Here is a 21,645-nt window from a genome sequence, read left to right on the forward strand (position 1 = left end):
TAAAATTAATAAATATTACTAATTATTTATCTTTAAAACACAACTTAGGTTTAGTTTCGATGAAGGGGTACTTGAGCCTTACTGATAGGGCTGTGGGGGTACTTGGGGCAAAAAAGGTTGGGAACCACTGTATTAGTACATGTTAACGGTATGCAAAAAGTACAAAAGAACGCGAGTTATCGTCTCCAACGTAAATCTCTTTTCTTGGACAACAACAAACAAACAGATTGTAGGCAACAGTTTACTTCCTGGGATTAATGATGTAGTCAAGACCGACATTATCATATTTCCTTTTGACTCTGTAAATTGTAAATTAACTCCTGTTAGCAACCGAATCTATCAAACATGGTAAGGAGCGTCACATTTCCGGCTGACGTCACGGGTATTCAGAGCAATCACAACGTACAGATTAGCTGGTCAATCATGGACAGTTTTGTACAAAATTCGTGCTTTTCAGGGAGAGAGGGAATCCTAAGCTACAAAAATTTACGGTATGTGGAAAATAAATGTGGACGTCAACCGCAGGTTTCTGAAAAGCGTTTTTGAAGCCAAAAGTGGGCGGAGCCGTCATCGCCATCTTGGCAAACGCGTCACCACGTGTCACTCCCGAACAAACTAAAATTGTTAAATAGGTGGAATGTGGGTGGAGCTGAGCGGAAAGAAGCGGCAATCCACCTATCACTCAAGTGGCCATCCCCTTAATTATGCAAAACTTTAGGCTTAATATAATTTAAACAAATGAGTCACAAAAAATCACCCCCTTACAGGGCAAAATTGGCTATATAGAACAAAGCACTATTTAAATCAGACTGTAAACATTATATTTTCTGCTGTAAAGTTTGGCATTTTAACATGGGGGTCTATGAGAATTGACTCCCATTTGGAGCCAGCCTTCCATGTCCGTGTATGACAAACAGCTCAGATTATTATCACTCTTTCAATTGTCTTAGAAGTCAAATGACAATATGATCTCCTTGTGAAGTGCTCTCCCTACGTTGTGTTTTTAAAGATGAAAGTGAAAATTTATTTGCAAGATTCTTAGACTGTAGATTGCTTTGTCTTGCTTAGGTTATAGTTTTTATATGTGTGCTTAATAAACACATCTAAATAATATTTTTACAAGCTGTTTTTTTTTTCAATTTGACAACACACACCTCACACCCCTCTCAATATAAGCTTATAATGTAAATTCATGTTTTGTTTATCTTGATTTAGCCATAGCTGACACTATGTGTAGTTTAGTGTAGTTGGCTGAAGAATTAATCTTCATGAAGAGCTGAGCATATGATAATTTATACAGAAATATCAAATCTGAGGACAAATCTCTTGAACATGACTGTTTTTATTTCAGAGCGTGTTGGATAGTAAGAGAATTAGAGCTTTGAACTCTTAAACTGAATGTGCATTGATATTCAGATACCACTGTGCTGTCCTATCGCTGGGTTCACAGAGAGAATCAGATGTGACATGCTGTCCTAAATTATAATCACATTCATCTGTTTTACAATAAATACAATATCCCTGAAAACTAACAGATAAGATAAATCTGCTCCTGTCTTTTCGAGGGAACCGTATGAATAGAATGAGTTCACCACATCTGCAAACATTCAAGTCTGATAAGCTCTGATCCTGACATTCATACTACAATTCATAGGATGATAAAGAAGTCTAAATATTTAGTAAAGATCACTATAACTATAGCTTATACAAAAGAACAAAGCCCTAACCGTATGTCTTAAATCTCTGTGTGTAGATTGTCCTGTGCTGACAGTGAATGATCATCACATCAGTCAGTTTGTGATGGTTAATGGTTCATATCTGAGACCAGAGAGCAGAATATGTCATAGATTTGGGGGGCGGTGAGCCAGTAATTATCAATTTTAACCCTGGAGAACCTGCAGGGTCAAATTTGTTCAATAGAAGAAATTGGTTTTTGGATTCTTGTGGGTTCTCCAGGGTAAAAACTAAGCAGAACAAACTAAGCAGAGTTGAATAACGGTAGTCTACCCGCATTCACAAACATACAAAGAGTGCTAGACATTCTGAACATCTCAGTTTCATAGATATTCCTCTTTTAGAAATGTCCGCCAGAAAATGGCCCAATCTGAACAATGAATACATGTTACGTAAAATGCATCTCACTCCCCTCAATCTCATTAAATTCCCTCCCCTTCAAAATAATTTGCATACATCCGGCCTCTCGTCTCCAACGGGCAGTGGCGCCCCCAGGATTGTTTTCATGGGGGGGGCACAAAGGGGCCAGCACAAATCTTAGGGTGGCACAATTAAAAAATTTATTATGCCTGAATCTAATGGTCAACAGTTTTCCCTTTGCTTTTAATGCTACTTGGACTATAGTTATTCTTATTTATTACTAGTATATGATTTACTAGAGACAAATAAAAATTGCAAATAATTTAAAGATCAGATGGTGGAATAGTATTAATCTATCAAAGATGAGTATCAACTGATCACCGTTTGAATTGTGTATTTAAAATACATTATTTTATTAAACTATACAATGAGTTATATCCAGTGTTATCCAGTTAACATACTCTAATTAAATGAGTGACATACTTTAGTCCTTAACACGTCTCTAGTCTTAAGTTTTCTCGATGTGGGCACCAATCTTACCTCTCTCTCTCTCTCTCTCTCTCTCTCTCTCTCTCTCTCTCTCTCTCTCTCTCTCTCTCTATCTCTCTCTCTCTCTCTCTCACACACACACACACACACACACACAAAGACGCGTTTGAAGGGAAAAGCGCGTGTTTTCGGCAATTGGGCAGCCCAATTCGCGTCATTCGCACCCCCCCTTGCAAGGACGCGTCTGTCTGATTGCGTCTTTGCATTGACTTTGTATGTAAGCTACTCGCGCAAATCGTTGAACTTGCGTTTGGTGAGTATGCCCAATAATGAATGGAAACACATTATTCCCTTCGCGGCACCGCAGGCAGCGAGTTCACACGCACAAGCGCAGCAGGTACACTGGCAAGAGTAAAGCGAGACCTTCAGCCTATGTGCCGGGCAGGGGCGTCATGCACCATTTTTTTTAAGGGGGCACAGTGCGCACAGCTCACAGAAATTTGTGCATACACAGACATCAAACGAAATATTATAGATTCTTCAGTCTTTTCCATGGCACTTACATTTCTAACAATCTGAGCGCCCCATGCTTTCATGCAAAAACCTCCAAAATAAATGTGTTGACTAACTTTTATATGAAATACTATTCAATCGGAATAATGACATATTTACATCTGAAACGGCATGTTTTGTTTATTTACGTTTTGTTTAATGACTTTAATTGTGTCATTAATGCATTTTGCAAAACAACTGCATTATCCTATGAAATTAATGTAATTTTAAATCCATAAAGTATATAAACAACGAAAATGACATAAGCTTTAGCCACGTGATTGGTTTTAATGTTCAATAACGATTTAAAAAAATATGTTTAGATAAAATTATTAGAGGAACGGACTTTTGCATTAAATGTTACCTCGTATGTGAGCATGTGTGATTCCGCGCCCCCGTGCGTGTGAACTCTGGCGACTTTTGCCGTTGCACCAAGAAGATGAATCTAGAAATCTCTACTAATATAACGTCGAGACGGTCACATTTTAAACTATACATTTTCTACACAGAGGAGGTTAACTGCACATTACCGTCCTGGGGTTTGGAAATGTTGTGAGTGTTTCTTAGACGTTTTAATTCCTCAGAAAGCCAAAGGCAACTGCAAAGCTCATGAGCGCTCTCAGACGCTGATGACGCCAGAACAAAGAAATTTAACATGATCAAAACGGCAAAAATCTCCGAAAAGTGACAAGGATGCAGCACAGAATTTATTATATTGCGCATATTAAACAGATTAAAAGACTAGTAACAGATTAATGGATGCTTCTGTGAATTTGAGGTTGCATGCAAAATCCAGTTGGCTCAAAAACGGAGGGTCAGTTTGAATGGGCATGACGTCTCTGGTGCCACAGCCCAATTTAAACCCTGACAGTGATTAAGCTTGGAACAATATGCTTTATATAACCTATAATTAACTGAGTTTTACTTACTAGTTTGTGACTTTCTTCTGTAATGCATCCAATGGCTGAACAGGAGCGAACAGGACGTCACGTGTACGTCACATGGATGGCAGTGCGGCTGCGCGTACTCACGGCTTTGCGGGTAAAGGTGAGGGGAGGGGTTAAGATCGTATTCTATTTAACACATTATACAAATGCATATTATTTTTTACATAGTGCTTTTAGTGTACATTTTAATGAATACATATTACTACTATTATTTAAATATAAAAATCTCAACAAAAAAAATTTTTTTTTTAAATCTCATTCTGTTTGGGGGGGCCACTGGGGGGGGCCAGTGACTTTTATGTGGGGGCCGCGGCCCCCCTGCCCCCCCTTGGGGGCGCCACTGCCAACGGGAAGTAAATTGCGGCAGCGTTCACAAAGTTCAAGGCGAAATGGCAAGTCACTTTCTCAGGTGTGCTTTTCTATCTGTAAAATTTTGGTCTGTCCGTGTTCTGAAGACAGCGACGTTTACCTTCTTTTGAGTGGCAGCAAAGGCAGCCAATCCCCCACTTTAATATAGCTTTCTGAGAGAGATTTTTAGGAAGCTTCTAAGGGCAGGGTTCTTCAAATCTTACCCTGAAGGTCCGGAGCACTGCAGAGTTTAGCTCCAACCCAAATCCACAACTGTGATTTTCTAGTGATCATGAAGACCTTGATTAGCTTGCTCAGGTGTGTTTGATTAGGGATGGAGCTAAACTCTGCAGTGCTCCGGACCTCCAGGGTAAGATTTGGAGAAGGGGCTTCTAAGGCATTACAGGCCCAACCAAAATGTTGTTGTCTACATGTCACATCAAAGAACAAGGACAAATATCTTGTTCCATCATTCTATGTCACCTTTAATGATTATTTTATAAATTATATTTTCTGACTTATTTATTTAAGACAATCATTTACCTAATGAAATGTTGATGACTTTCAGAGAATTACACAATATTGAACAAGACTACGCTTTAGAACTTTAAAATTAAGCATTTCTATACTAATTTAATCATTTTGTTATGTTTAGTTTGTTTACCATGACAGGGGCAGCACAGTGGTCAGTGTAGCACTGTTGCCTCAGAGCAAGAAGCTCCCTGGTTTCAGCGCCAGCTAGGGCAGGTAGCCGTTCTGTGTGGTGTTTGCATGTTCTTCCTATGTCAGCTTGGGTTTACTCCGGTTACTCCAGTTTCCTCCCACAGGCAAAAAACATGCAAGTTAGGCAAACTGGAGATACAAATTGTCACTACCCCAACCTGTGTATGGATCAACTTGCCATTAATATAGTTATAGATGCTGGAATGGCATAAAGGAAGAAGACGACAACGTTTACCATGACACACAAAAGGCATTTTCTCTTATTCAATAATAATTACGCCAAAACACAAAATAAATTCACAAGAGATGTTGATTTTATTAATTCGCTATAATTCACATCTTTAAAATTCATAGGATTGTAAGGAACAGATCCAAATTCAGCCCTTTATCCAGCGAGCTTGATCCCAGTTCTCATCAGCGACCGTAAATGTGAAATCTTTTGTTCATTTCGGCCATTTTTCTTCCAAGACACTAAGTATACAAGAGTTCATCTACGTGTGATTATTGTTCACTTGCAGAAACACCTTTCCTGTCAGACTTTCTATTGAACATCACATTCAAGACTTTAGTGGAGTTAAAGAGCACCAATGGTCTGAATCACAATTTTACATTTCCTTTGGTGTGTAAGTGTGTATTAGTACATGTTAACGATATGCAAAATGTACAAAAGGACGCAAGTTATCGTCTCTAATGTTAATCTCTTTTCTTGGACTACAACAAACACATGGATTGTAGGCAACAGTTTACTCAAAGCCTGTAAGTTAACTCCTGTAAGCATTGCGAATCTTTCAAACATGGTAAGGAGCGTCACATTTCCGGCTGACGTCAGAGGTATTCAGGCCAATCACAAACTACAGATTAGCTGGCCAATCAGGTACAGTTTTGTACAAAATTTGTGCTTTTCAGGGAGACAGGGAAATCCGGAGCTACAAAAATGTATGGTAGGTAGAAAATAAATGTGGACATCAAACGCAGGTTTCTGAAAAGCGTTTTTGGCCGGAGCCGGTCATCGCCATCTTGGCAAATGTGTCACCACGTGTCACTTCCGCATAACCGAAAATGGTTAAATAGGCGGAATGTGGGTGGAGCTGAGCGATAGAAGCGGCAATCCACCTATAACTCAAGTGGCCTCCCCCTTAATAATGAAAAACTTTAAGGGCCCTATCTTAAACCCAGCGCAATTGAATTTGTCAGTGACGCATGTATCATTCGTATTTTGCACTGGCGCACAGCAGGTTTTTCCCTTCACAGACGCAAGTCGGCAAACTAGGGAATAAATTTGCGCTCCCTGGGCGGTTCAGCCAAAAAAAGGAGGCGTGTTCCGGCGCAAACCATCCCTGATGCTATTTTGCAGTTTCAAAAAACAATTGGCGCGTTGCACGTTGTTCATTATGCTATTTTAAGGGCGCATGCTTGACCATAATGTATAGCGTGCACAACGCGCACATACTTTGCTTATCTAATCTACACAGATGCAACAGTTATTTTTGCAAATCATAAATTGTTACAATAAAAAATATTAACACATGAGATAAGGGGAATCATTGTGGTGAGCATTGTGGTGATAGTTTTTATTTATTTTGTTTGGCTTAATATAATTGAAACAAATAAGTCACAAAAAAAATTCACCCCCCTTACAGGACAAAATTGGCTATATAGAGAAAAACAATATTCAAATCAGGCTGTAAACGTAATATTTTCTGCGTAAAGTTTGGCATTTTAACATGGGGGTTAAAATGCCATGTGACATTATTAATTTAAATTGAATTAATGCTCTTCAAGAAGCTTAACAACACATTGCTTTTACAGCAGTGATATCAAATTCTCATTGACTCTTGTGTGCTATGTCACAGATTTGCAACATTGATTGCGTCTTTCAGTCGATGCACTTTTGAAATTTGAAATGTGCGCCTTGACAGAGAGAAGGTGGATTGACTTTCTGGTTAATTAATGACTTCAATACTTCTCTGTACTTCATAAATTCCAGAGAGGACCATGACTGCAGCACATCGGCATTAAACTTTTGGTACTGCTTTTGAAATTTAGCAATAAATAAATGATTGTGCTTACACTTGTCTGTCTGTTATGCTTTTTATTTCTAACAGTACACGATTTTAATAAACTGTTTTGGTTAGGATTGTATTAGGGGGTAAAATGTGTACAAAAATGTACAAAAAATGTGTTTTGTGTTTTTGAAAGTTATGTATTATTACTACACTGGAATAACTTAGCAACAATTCTGATAATATGATATTAAACTTCACAATAATAGTTTACTTACATTTTGAAAATACTATTTTCAGGATCATCTCTCTCTCAGTACATTCCTGTCAAACTTTTTCTGTCTAAAGCAAAATGAAGTATTATTAAACCACTCAAATGAGAATAGCTCTTTACCTCACTGAATATTTAGAGTGACAAATGACATTTAATATTAAGGAAACATAGTACAAGTCCCTTTGTGCTGCTTTAGTACAGATGTATCCTTGAGCTTGGTTGGGTGGTCTGTTGTTAATGTCAGACAGAAAGTTATTTATATAACAGCGGATGTCAGGGATTACACGCATGTATCCTCTCGTCTCAGCTGCATCCCAATGAATGGAATCAATTAGTCTCATTTAGTTGAAGACGTTAGGATGAGATTCAGAGTAATCCACAACAGATGAACAATACTTACATGCATTCCCTCCGTGGTTTCCCCGATGATTCGAAATGAAACGTTTCAGCGTGTATCATCCATGCTTGGAATTAATGGATGACTAACTGAGTTGGAAAACCAATGGCTTACAAGTCACCAACAATAAGGCTGTGATAAACAAAACGCATTAGCTCCTCTGCTCGGCAGCTTGGCAAAGCTTTTATGCAACCTTTAAGATTCATGTATCACATTGTGTCGCTGCCCAGACCGAATGGATTACAAATCAGCTCTTTAGCATCTTAAGTAAACCACAGTGGAGTTCAGATGGGAATTGTGCGACTCTTAGCAAGCATATCGCCATGAATGCAGAAGAAAGGAGTGAATTACTAGCAGAATTACAAATAGCGCTCTAAAGGGAACATTTCGTGTTTTGGGTAGAACAGAGAAAAGCTTTGGAATGCCAGGAGATGTCTGGACGGCAGGCGTCCATATAAGAAGAAATAATTGTGACAGAAACAGGACTCGGTTAAGCACCTAATCTTCAACGCTCAGAGAATACAAATGATTTAGTAATCGTCTGTAACCTTGACATCCAGAAAGAAGGTTACGTGGTATTGGGATGCATCTTACTGCTGCTGTTTGTTAGTTAAGATGCATTAAATAATTTATAAACTAAATGATACTAGAGATAAATTCTTCATCTGACCCTTAAGGGCTTGATCACATTTTATTACATGTAACCAGGGGTCATTTATTTAGACGCTGTACTTATGTACCTCTTTAATAGCACAGTCAGTTAGTATAACATTTCTGACAGCTGAGCATCACTATACTGTTGTTCAATTTTGAGTAAACTCACTTACTCCAGATTTAAAACCTAAATGTTTAAATGATAATGTTTTGAACATAATGTTTAAATGATTTGGTCTTGAATGATGTATCTTGTTCAGAAGAGACAGTATCTGAATCAAGTCACTGGAGAATCTTTAACTGATGTAATACATGTGATGAAATGTCATGGACTTGCATTGAAAGAGCAGAGCAGATTATCAGGGGATGAACTTCTTTGATGTGGTCCAGTATGAAATGTTTAAGCTTGTTTCACACATACTTTATGTGCAGTTTGTATGCAGTGGTTATTTTTTATATGCCTGTGTTAAGAGGTTAGAGCTTTCAAACTGCTTATATGAATGTGGTGCGGTGCCACCGCATTTCCACACTGAGTCTATTGTGCTGCACACTCTGTTACTTTGTATAAACTCGAGAGTTGCCGGTTTGAGTCTCACGACTGGCAGGTTGCGACTGAGGTGCCCTTGAGCAAAGCACCTGTCCCCCCTTGCTCTCAGGCGGTGTAGGATAGCTGCCCACTGCTCTGAGTGTGTGTGTGTGTTTTCACGACTTGTGCATGTGCATGTGTTTACTACTCCGTGGATGGGTTAAATGCCATTCTGTCCGTTTTACCTTAACATTTTATCAAAGCATTTAACATTTAATAGTGAATCGGACAATGCCCCAAAGAAGCGGCTTGAACTGGTATAAACTATGCACAGAGCCAGATCCCAGCTGAAAGACAAGTTCAGATCCCAGCAGGATGATCAGTTCAGATCCCAGCAGAAAGACCACTTTAGATCTTAGCAGGAAGACCTGTCCCGATCCCAGCAGGAAGACTAGTTCAGATCCCAACAGGAAAACCAGTCCAGACTCGAGCAGAAAGACCACTTTAGATCTTAGCAGGAAGACCAGTTCAGATCCCAGCCGGAGGACCAGTTCAGATCCCAGCAGGAAGACCAGTCCAGACCAAAGCAGAAAGACCACTTTAGATCTTAACTGGAAGACCAGTCCAGACCAAAGCAGAAAGACCACTTTAGATCTTAGCAGGAAGACCTGTCAAGATCCCAGCAGCAAGACCAGTTCAGATCCCAGCAGAAAGACCAGTCCAGATCCCAGCAGGAAGACCAGTTCAGATCCCAGCAGGAAGACCAGTTCAGATCCCAGCAGAAAGACCAGTTCTGATCCCAGCATAAAGGCCAGTCCAGATCCCAGCATAAAGACCAATCCAGATCCCAGAATAAAGACCAGTCCAGATCTCAGTAGCTTTTTATGTTCAAATGTAAATGTGTGAGATCACTAGAATGTTGGTTAGTTGACATGGGTGTGTTTGACGTACTGTATAATGTGGCATTCACACCAGACACGGAAGAGGCGGCAAGTGCGAGTGATGAGGCGTGGCGCGGATGGCGTGCTCCGAGCAAATTGAGTGTTGCTGCTGAAACATGCAAGTTGAAAAATCTGAACTTTGGCAGATATTCGTGCCACATTAACCAATCAGGAGCTTGCTCTAGTAGTGACGTGATCACAAGGAGAGAGCAGAGTTGCAGTTTTTGCTGCCTTTACCACGTTTGGTGTGAATCCAGCATAAGACACTAATCTTATATGGTGTGAGCTGTAGTGCATTCAAACTGGCTTACAATGGTTCTGTTCTGTTCTGTTCTGTTGTTTTACTACATTCATGGCACAGCTGACCCATCAGTTTTAATATATTATATTTACATAAAAAGATATATTTTATAGAGAAACAGGTTAGCAGGCATCTTTGTATTGTATATGTTAGGGTCAGGTGGCTGAACAGAAGCTTGGTGATGCCGGGAATGTCATTTCATGGGCAGAGCATGTTATTAAATTCTGTTGAAAGATAAGAAAGATATTTTCTTACCTTTACATACATGCACATTAATGAATCATGTACAATACGACCAGAAACATGTATTAATCATACGTGAATAAATAGATTTGTGTTCTGTGATTAGTGTTGAATGTGAAATCAAAATGTTAAATGCTTCCTCATTTGTACAGTAAGTGTACGTCAATTTTGAGTTGATGTTAGTTTTAACTAAACTCTTTCTCTTTCCAGATGAGGGTCCATGTAAGAGGACGTACTGTGGTCGAGGACAGGAGTGTGTCGTCAGGGATCTAACGGGTCGTGCCGAATGTGTGTGCCAGGAAAGATGCCACAGCTCATTTGTGCCCGTCTGCGGCTCTGATGGACACTTTTATGAGAATCACTGTGAGCTGTACCGTACTGCTTGCCTGCAGCGGAAGAAGATTTATGTGCTTCACAGCAAAGACTGCTTCTTCAAAGGTGAGATACTACAAATGAAAATGTACAGAACCCTACATTCTGTGTAAATCAGGATTTGTTCTCTAAAACATATGCGTAAATCCTGATGAACGGTATCTGGTACATACTGTTGTTTAAGTTACAGAATAGCGTTAACCTGCTCCTCAGTGCAAAAGCTGTATTTATTGTAATGCACTTACATTGGAAGGCTATGGGGAATATGGACTCGAGTTACAACCGAGGGTTAAGTGAAACATGGTAAATAACAGCACACTACAGATCCTATCCATAATAGCTAAATTGCTTTGAACCCAGAACATTTCTTTAAAGTCCAAAATGTTTTCAACTTTTGCCTCTGTTAAGGGTTTAAATAATGCAGATTGGTTTATCGTAAATCTCAATGAACTTTCTCCTGCTGTGCTTAAAGCAATATTCATTTCTTATATGAAACATGAACAGTGGTGTATGTACAGTATACAGTATATGTAAGAATGATGATTGCTTCTTCCCACCCTTCTTAAGCAGTTTCACAACATAAACCATATATAGGTCAAGTACTGATATCTCTAATGTGCATCACATGTGAAGTTTAACCATAAGTAACAGTTTGTGATGTTCACTGTAGAGTCGTGCATACGGGAAGTTGCCTCATGATAACATGGTCAAGGTTTATGGCTTCTAACTAAATGAAGGTCATTGTAAAGCACATGAGGTGCTTGTTCCACCCCATCAATTATAATAAATCTGGTGCACAGAGGCGTCTGAAGAGGATTCATGAGTATGCACTATAAAAAATATCATTTGACATGAAGAATAACATCACCATATAACACTAGGAGATTCATGTCCAGTTAAGTAATGACAGATGTAAAAGAGATGTTTCAATAATGATTGTGAGTTTGAATGTGGACCTGTTTACTCATGCCGTTTTTTATTGTTATGTTGTGCTGTTGGCATGTACAGTAAGTACAGGAAGATTGTATTATGTACAGGATTTGTTTTCTTGCCCAGAGCCACGACTTTTAAATGTAAATGAGCCTGTTGTTTACCTGCTGTATTACAGCACAGCTCCGATTGTTTGGTTTTGAAGGATTTATTGAAGAATTGCAGGCTTCATACAGTATGAGAAACATATGAGACTACAGCGGTCTTTACTCTTGAGAACAATTCTTAGTTGATCTCTATTTAATCTTAGTGCTTGGAGAAACTACTGAGCTATTTAAGATCACCTTTCGATTTTTCACCATGCTGTTCTTTTATCAAGATAAGTTGCATTGTCAAGATGCTTGTTTTTTGATGTTGGAACTCTTGATGATGTCAGATAGCGATGCCACAATTCTCAATACATTATTGAACCGTTCGGTTCGACCCCCACGGTCCAATAACGTGCATGTGAATTGCGTTTTTCGGTTTATCCATCCAAATCTGTCAGTTTTATTTTCCCTGCACTTTTGTTAATATAGTTGATATCCTGTCACTGTGCGCTAGCTGCGTTAACTCTGCTTGAACTCTGTTTGCAATGCTGGTGTCAGATTTCATTCGCGTGCACACACACACACCCAACAGAAGTACGACAACAAAAAGAAGCAGCACGACTGTCTTTTAAATCTGAGGTGTGGATTAATTATTTGCGCGCGTAGATTACATACAACATCAATGTAAAGATGAACTGCAATTAAAACCAGTATTTTTTCTTCTTAACATCTCACAGTTCCTGTTACTTAAGCATAGAATAATGAAAAAACACTTTAATAGGCCAAGGCATCAGAACCGAAACCGAACCGAAAACCGTGGACAAGAACCGAAATATGTATTGAACCGTGAACTAAGTGTATTGTTGCATCACTAATGTCAGACGAGTGTTTACTTTAATATATGACAAAGATAACTGGACACTAAAACATTGCTAGAGCTGACACTGCTAACACTGCTAACATTGCTAGATATTATTCCTACAGTAATATAATAATGTTCAAAACTGGATTGGAGTATATTACTACATTATATCATGATATTATATAAAAATCAATAATTTCAAAATTCTCACTTTGCTTCAACTAAGTTAAATTACTACTAAGATTTTTTTCTTATAATGTACTATATTCAGTTAGACTGGCTAACCCCAGACCACGTCTCATAGAGAATGAGACGTGGTCTGGGAACCACATGCTTATTTCTCGTATTGGAGGCATGGTTTACGAATGCCCAGAGCCGTTTATTGGGCGCTACGAATGTCTATCAAATGCATCTGAACGTAGCTCATAGCCAATTGTTTCAATTATACCAGATGACTTATGTTGAGTGACATAAATTTAAGCGTCAACAACTTTTATCGGTACTTGTGCACACCGCTGAAAGCTATGCAACTAAACCAGTAGCTGTATATTGATATTGAAAAGCAACTAAATTAGTGGCACTGTGACAACCACAGTACAGGCATAATGAAAATATGATATTCATAAATATCACTTATCATTTATAAGTTAAATGGACTTTGTCTACGACGATGCCTAGCAGGTAGGTCTTATAGAACTCCGTGGCTATCATGTCTTGCCATATACAAACATCCTTATTGGATATGAAATTGTTTAACGCCAAAAGTTGCTCTTTTTTAAAGCAACACCAAAGAGGTTTTTTTACCTTAAAATAACGCTTCCAAAAAAGTTTCAGTGGTTCATCCACTTAAAACAGGGCGAATGGCACTTTCACATTCGCTTTGCAGCCCTCTATCGGCCAAAACCGCACTAAAGAAGTTTCCAACCGTCGGGTAGTGGTCCTGTAGTTCGAGTGAAAACTACAAGCTTTACGGCAGACCTACAATCCAATCAGAGCCAGCTATCCTACAGTATTTACGACAGTGGTAATGAACAATTACGCTTCTAACCTGTAGGGGGAGCAAAGAGCAATAACTCTTTAGTGTTGCTTTAAAATAAACCTGCATTTAAAACTTCGAACACTATCTAAGGCTGCATTGAAAAGTAACTTTGCGTCTGCTTCCGTGTTGGATAAACAAAACTGCTTCGGTGTGTCGCATAGACTTCATCATCGTCTTGCTGCCCCCTCCCCGTTCTGTGATTGGTTCCCTATTTAAGGCAAAAAATTGGTCCATGGTTTCCATGCTAGACTATCAGCATGAATAAATTTGCGCGCAAGGCCGCATGGGGAAACCCAGGCTAACATTCAGCATTATAAAGCCACAAATTGTGCATAGTGTGATATGATTATATTGACAGTATGGTAAATGGACTGCATTTATATAGCGCTTTTAACAGACCTATGGCCATCCAAAGTGCTTTACAATTAGCCTCGCATTCACTCACACATTCATACACCGACGGCGGTGTCAGCCATGCAAGGCGCCAGCCAGCTCGTCGGGAGCAGCTGGGTTTAGGTGTCTTGCTCAAGGACACTTCGACACTTGGTCCAGTGGAGCCGGGATGAACCACCAACCTTCCGGTTTGTAGACAACCTACATGAACCACTAGGCCACTGCCTAGAATAAAAGTATTCACTCTCTTGCTCTGTACAGCACATACATATCATATTGTCACAATCTCCATTCATCTGCTAGGCATTCAATAACTACAAATCCCATAATCCTCCACGCCACTCTAGACAGCCATCTTATGACCACCTGCGCTTCATCACCATATCATGGGCATTATAAAGCACACACCTCACCCTCTTAACTGTGTCTGGACTCAAACTGTTTAACTGCTGTCTCAATCTCATTCATTGCCATTTTTTGACTTCACGTTATCCCAATCTCCTCTCCAGTACAGCTTAGCTAAAACCAGCTTCAGGAGCCACCATCTGCCCCTCTTTGGTTTGTGCTCTCCAATGTGATAATCAGAAGGCATCTTTATCTCTAGTAATTATTCCAAAGACTCTCTATATCTCCAATACTCTTATTTAATTCCATTGCATGTTGTTCAATAAATATTTGTTTAGTTGAATTGCTCTGTGTCTCTGAGTCCGGTATCCTGTGACATGTACATGTATATCTTTAAATTAGACTCGCATAGATGTGTGCTTTATACATTGCTAACCAGGATATCTGGCTCTCTGTTTGTGTTTGTCATTAACATTAAAGAAGGGTCACTTGTTCAACTTAACTTTGATTAAAGCACACCCTTGCAACATATGAAAAGCAGCATGCTCCATCGGAAGGAAGTCTTTCATCACTGACACCCACCAGAGTGCCAAAACAAAGTGTTACGGTGTTCAGCTGATGTCTGGCGCTCTGTAGACCCGCTGAAGCCCAGCATCAACCATCCATATACACCGGTAAGACCTGCTGTGTCTTTTAGAAAAGGTTCACACGTGAATCACAAACAGTGGCTGAAAGCCAGAAGGTGATTTAGTTCATCACACTCAGGTCTTGTTTTAGTCTACAGATGTTTTGACTTTATTACTGTGCAGTAGGCTTTTTTAATCTGACTGTGTTAAACAATCACTGTAAAGCAAGGCAGTCTGTAACATTTACTAATATTGTGTGCATCTAAACCCATCACAAAAGCAATAGAGTAAACCATTTTTTATACTATAGGTCTGGACTACATGTGACCAGCTGTACTTTTATTCAGAACTTTTATTCAGATTGGAGGAAGCCAGATGTGTTGTGTATTCACCTGAGTAAAAAGTAGTGGCAAAAATAATTAAATAAGATGCATTAACGAAGACTTAAAAAGAGACATAAACAGAGACTTTAACAGAGACATGGATCTGTATTTAAAATAAAACAGACAGGAGGCCTAGATCAAGTGATGTTTGGAATTCTCACTACATGACATTACGTTTACATTAGGCATTAAATAGACGCTTTCATCGAGATTTAAAAAGTGTTGTAGCAAAGCATTAAGATTTGTCATTATGCACATTTTCTAAAAATTATAGCCTATATAATAATGTGTATTACACTGCATATAATAATAATATAATTTAATTATATAGAAAATATTATAATGTAAAATATAATCATGTAAATATTATATATCAGCATAATTATATATATAAAATTATAATTAGCATAGTATTTTGTACATTTAGAAAATATTTTGGTACGAAAGTTTTTGTTGAATCAGAATTTGTTTGTGAAAACATCTGTATGCACATTTCATGCATCATTTTGAGGCTGTTTACACTTGGCATTAACATGCGTTTTCGTCGATCGGATCACAAGTGGACGACGTTAATGCCAGGTGTAAACGGTGTTCAAAAAGTTTTGAGCTCGTCCACTTTCGACCACTTTCAACCACATCCAGAGGTAGTCGAAACCACTTTCGATTGGATTGCTTTGGAGTTGCGAATGTGTTCGAACAGCCACACGTGACCACCTTCTCTCCGCCCATTTATCTAATCTGAGGTATTAAACACAAGTTTAACGTCTTTTTTGACTTCTGGCGTGAACATATGGTGAACAGCGCTATTTTTAGCCTTTCATTGATAAAACTAAAGTGACTGATCTCCGTAGTTTCGTTTTGAAAGTGTGTGAAAGTTGCGCGATCCTATTTCTGTCACGGTAGGAAAATCCAGTGTTTTCCTCCGTGTCATGTTTGTGTGTGTGTGTGTTGTTCACTTACCCCTGCCATGTGCTCGTTAGAGCAATCCCTTTCACCTGTGTGTTGATTGTCTCGCTCCAGCTGTTCATCATTACATCATCTCCATATATACTCACCTGACTTTCTGTTCCCTGCCAGATTCTATTGTTTGCTCAGTCTCCGTGTTGCTTGGTTGTTTCGTGCTCTCTGGATTACGTGTTACTGTTGGATGTTTATTGTCGTCGTCGTCTTCGTGTGGATGTTCCGTGTCAGCCTGGATTTCACCACTGTTCACTACTCCACCAACGCCGCACTCAAAGCACCAACTTCCACCGTAGTCATCGTCGCCATTGCCTTCAACAACACCGGACTGGATTACTTCCGCATTACCTCTGAATACTCTCTCTTTGTTTACATTTAATAAACATTGTTATATTGTTCACCTGCGTTTGCTTCCGTCTTTTACAAGTCATTACAGAAGAATCTGGCCAACATGGAAGCAGCAGGTGGTCAACCAATCTCCACGTTGGAGGAGTTTCTCCAACGATCGCTGGCTCGTATGGATCATCAGGATCAAGCCATCGAAGATATGCGGAAGGCCGTCCAGGTAATGGTGGCGAAGGTTTCCGAGCTCTCTCAGCGATCTCCGGACATCACGCCTCCCACTGCGCCACCCATGCCGCCCGCACCATCTTCACCTCCAGGGGGTAGTTTCATCCAGGAACCGAGACTACCTATCCCGGAGAAATATGCCGGTGAGCCCAACTATTGCCGTACTTTTCTCTCTCATTGTTCTCTACATTTCGCCCAACAGCCCCGGACATTCTTCCTCGAGGAGACAAAGGTGGCGTTTACGCTCTCGCTTCTCTCCGGCAAGGCTGCCCTCTGGGGGACGGCGGTATGGGAAAACAAGGACAGCTGTTGTTCCTCGTTCACCTCGCTTGCAGAGGAGATGAAGAGGGTTTTCGACCGCTCCGTCGCCGGGAGGGAGGCTGCCCGTCTCCTCACGGATCTCCAGCAGGGGGAGCGGTCGGTCTCGGACTATGCCATCGAGTTCCGTACCCTGGCGGCGGAGTGCAGGTGGAACGAGGAAGCGCAGTGGGATCATTTCCTGCATGGGTTGGCGGATCGGATCCATCGAGAGATCATCACGGTGGAATTACCTAAGTCGCTCAACGGGTTGGTGGACTTGGCGATCCGGGTTGACGCACGCCTCTCCACCGCTGCCAGAAGGAAGACTCGAGGTCCGTCCCTACGTCAGGCAGAGTCCATGGATCAGCCCATCGAAGTTTCCGCCGGTGGTCTCTCAGATCCGGAACCCATGCAGGTGGGTCGAGCTCGGTTACCCCGGGAGGAGAGGAAGCGGCGGAGATCCTTGGGTCTTTGCATGTACTGTGGCGAATCGGGTCACCAATGCCAGAGGTGCCCGGTAAAAGACCAAGCCCGATAGTAAAACAGAGGCTACTATCGGGCAGGATCTCCGCACAGAAGACCTCTACTACATCTACTCTCCTTCCGGTGAGACTACGGTGGTCCACTATGTCACACTCAGGGCACGCACTGCTGGATTCGGGGGCGGAGGGCAACTTCATCGACAGCTCACTAGCACGTAAGCTCAAGTTACCCTTCACTTCACTCACCCACCAGATTGCGCCCTTCGCCCTCAATGGACATCAGTTACCCACTATCAAGTACACCACAGCACCTATCACACTCATCACTTCCGGCAACCACACAGAGACTATTTCATTTTTTATTACTGACACTGCTCTCTCCCCCATAGTTCTTGGACATCCTTGGCTTCATTCCCATAACCCAAGAATTGACTGGAAACTGGGTTCTGTTACCAGCTGGAGCGAGGAGTGTCATAAGTCCTGTCTTGTCTCTGCTTGTGTTTCTGTTTCTGAGTCTGTGTTTCAGGGGAAGGCGGTGGATTTATCTACCGTGCCCGCGGAGTACCACGACCTGAAGGAGGTGTTCAGTAAGTCGCGGGCTGATTCTCTTCCTCCTCATCGTCCCTATGACTGTGCGATAGACTTATTGCCAGGTACGTTTCCGCCTAAGGGCAAGTTATACTCTCTGTCCGTTCCGGAGATGGAGGCCATGGAGAAATATATTTCTGATTCTCTGGTAACGGGGTTCATTCGCCCTTCCTCATCTCCAGCGGGGGCGGGGTTCTTTTTTGTGGGTAAGAAGGACGGATCCTTGCGGCCTTGTATTGACTACCGAGGGTTGAACAACATCACGGTAAAGAATACCTATCCTTTGCCGTTGATGTCTTCAGCCTTCGAGAGGTTGCAGGGAGCGTCCGTCTTCACTAAATTGGACTTACGTAACGCATATCATTTGGTTCGCATCAGGAAGGGGGATGAATGGAAGACTGCGTTTAACACCCCTCGTGGCCATTTTGAGTACTGCGTGATGCCTTTCGGGCTAACGAACTCGCCGGCAGTCTTCCAAGCACTCGTTAATGACGTGTTGCGAGACATGGTAGATCAGTTCATATATGTTTACCTGGATGACATATTGATTTTTTCTTCGTCTCTCCAGGAACATTTGCAACACGTACGACGAGTGCTTCTGCGGTTGCTAGAGAATGGGCTTTTTGTCAAGGCGGAGAAATGCGTTTTTCATGCACAGTCGGTTTCTTTTTTAGGACACATCATTTCGACTGAGGGTGTTCGCATGGATCCTGAGAAAGTTAAGGCTGTGGTAGATTGGCCATCCCCAGAGTCTCGCAAGGCCCTGCAGAGATTTCTGGGGTTCGCCAATTTTTACCGGCGTTTTATTCGCAATTTCAGCCAACTAGCCGCACCTCTGACCGCTTTGACCTCCCCTGGTTTGACGTTCAGGTGGTCAGACGCAGCTGAGGCTGCGTTTGCCAAACTGAAAAGCTGCTTTGTTTCAGCTCCCATTCTCGTTACCCCTGATCGTTCACGTCAATTCATAGTGGAGGTCGACGCGTCAGAGGTGGGGGTAGGAGCAGTGTTGTCCCAGCGCGCATCCTCAGATGGAAAGGTTCATCCTTGCGCGTATTATTCCCATCGTTTATCTCCTGCGGAGGTTAACTATGACATTGGCAATCGAGAGTTGTTGGCGGTCAAGCTAGCACTGGAAGAATGGCGTCACTGGCTTGAAGGGTCGGGTGTACCGTTCATTGTGTGGACGGACCATAAGAATCTCGAATACATTAGAACTGCCAAAAGACTTAATTCCAGGCAGGCTCGGTGGGCGTTGTTTTTCGGTCGTTTCGATTTTACACTTTCTTACCGGCCGGGTTCCAAAAACATCAAACCCGATGCTTTATCCCGTCTTTTTGAGCGTTCCGATCGTACTGCTACTCCCGAGCCCATTTTACCGGAGAGAATCATTATCTCCGCGCTCAGATGGGAGGTCGAATCGAAGGTTTTGACAGCCTTAGAAGGGGTAACGCCCCCGGCTCGCTGCCCACCGAACCGTTTATTTGTGCCGGAAGGGTTACGGTCAGACGTCCTCCAGTGGGGTCATGGTTCCAGTGTTGCTTGTCACCCAGGGGTTAGTAGAACTAGGTTTCTAGTCAAGCAACGATTTTGGTGGCCTGGTATGGCTCGTGACGTCCACGACTTCGTCTTGGCTTGTTCGGTTTGTGCCGTTGGTAAGACTTCCAATCGTCCTCCGGATGGGTTACTTTTACCGCTGTCTGTCCCTTCGAGACCCTGGTCCCACATTTCGCTAGATTTTATTACCGCCCTCCCACCCTCTAAGGGGAATACGGTGATTTTGACCGTAGTGGACCGGTTCTCGAAGGCGACTCATTTCGTTCCCTTGCCCAAATTACCATCAGCCAAGGAAACAGCGGTAGCTGTCATTGACCACGTCTTCCGAATACATGGCCTCCCGACAGACGTGGTCTCTGACAGGGGTCCCCAGTTTGTGTCCAAATTTTGGCGAGAGTTCTGCAAATTGCTAGGGGCGACTGTTAGTCTTTCGTCCGGGTTTCATCCCCAGAGCAACGGTCAAACCGAGCGAGCCAATCAGGACGTCGAAAGGGTGTTGCGATGTCTGGTTTCCAAGAATCCTTCGTCCTGGTGTCAGCAACTCTCAATTGTGGAGTACGCACACAATTCACTGCCGGTGTCATCTACGGGCATGTCTCCATTTAAGTGTAGTTTAGGGTACCAACCACCTAATTTTGTCAGTACTGAATCCGAGGTGTCGGTTCCCTCCGCAAACGCACTAGTCCAGAGGTGCCACCGCACCTGGACCAGAGCTCGCAGAGCTCTGCTCCAGGCAAGGTCACGCACCAAGGCCAAGGCCGATCGCCACCGGTCGAAGCCTCCCCGATACGTCGTCGGTCAAAGAGTGTGGCTTTCAACCCAGAATATTCCGATGCGTTCCGTCTCGAATAAACTTGCTCCCAAATTTATTGGCCCGTTTTCTGTTACCAAAATCATTAATCCGGTAACAGTGCGTCTTAGTCTTCCTCCTGCGTACAGGAGGGTTCACCCCGTCTTCCACGTTTCCAAAATTAAACCGGTTATTTTTTCCCGTCTTAATCCGCCTGCCCCGGTTCCCCCTCCGCCTCGTATCGTTAATGGGGAGACCACATATTCGGTTAACCGTATTCTGGACTCCAGACGGAGGGGACGCGGATTTCAGTACTTGGTGGATTGGGAAGGTTACGGTCCGGAGGAGAGAAGGTGGGTTCCTGCTCGGGACATACTGGATCACCGCCTTATTGATGAATTCAATCAACAGGTAAAGCAGGCTGGGAACGCCGAGGGGCGTTCCTAGGGGAGGGGGTACTGTCACGGTAGGAAAATCCAGTGTTTTCCTCCGTGTCATGTTTGTGTGTGTGTGTGTTGTTCACTTACCCCTGCCATGTGCTCGTTAGAGCAATCCCTTTCACCTGTGTGTTGATTGTCTCGCTCCAGCTGTTCATCATTACATCATCTCCATATATACTCACCTGACTTTCTGTTCCCTGCCAGATTCTATTGTTTGCTCAGTCTCCGTGTTGCTTGGTTGTTTCGTGCTCTCTGGATTACGTGTTACTGTTGGATGTTTATTGTCGTCGTCGTCTTCGTGTGGATGTTCCGTGTCAGCCTGGATTTCACCACTGTTCACTACTCCACCAACGCCGCACTCAAAGCACCAACTTCCACCGTAGTCATCGTCGCCATTGCCTTCAACAACACCGGACTGGATTACTTCCGC

The 21,645-nt window shown here is 42.0% G+C and overlaps 1 protein-coding gene across 1 annotated transcript in view; it reads left to right on the forward strand.

Moving 5' to 3' along the window:
* Positions 1–21,645, forward strand: part of fstl4 (follistatin-like 4) — a 202,662-nt gene that overhangs the window by 74,309 nt on the left and 106,708 nt on the right. Inside the window, exon 4 of the mRNA XM_065287626.1 lies at positions 10,703–10,930. Coding sequence (XP_065143698.1) covers positions 10,703–10,930 — 228 coding nt within the window. The remainder of the gene's footprint in view (positions 1–10,702; positions 10,931–21,645) is intronic.

This window comes from Paramisgurnus dabryanus, chromosome 18, assembly GCF_030506205.2.
Source record: "Paramisgurnus dabryanus chromosome 18, PD_genome_1.1, whole genome shotgun sequence".
NCBI lineage: Eukaryota > Metazoa > Chordata > Actinopteri > Cypriniformes > Cobitidae > Paramisgurnus > Paramisgurnus dabryanus.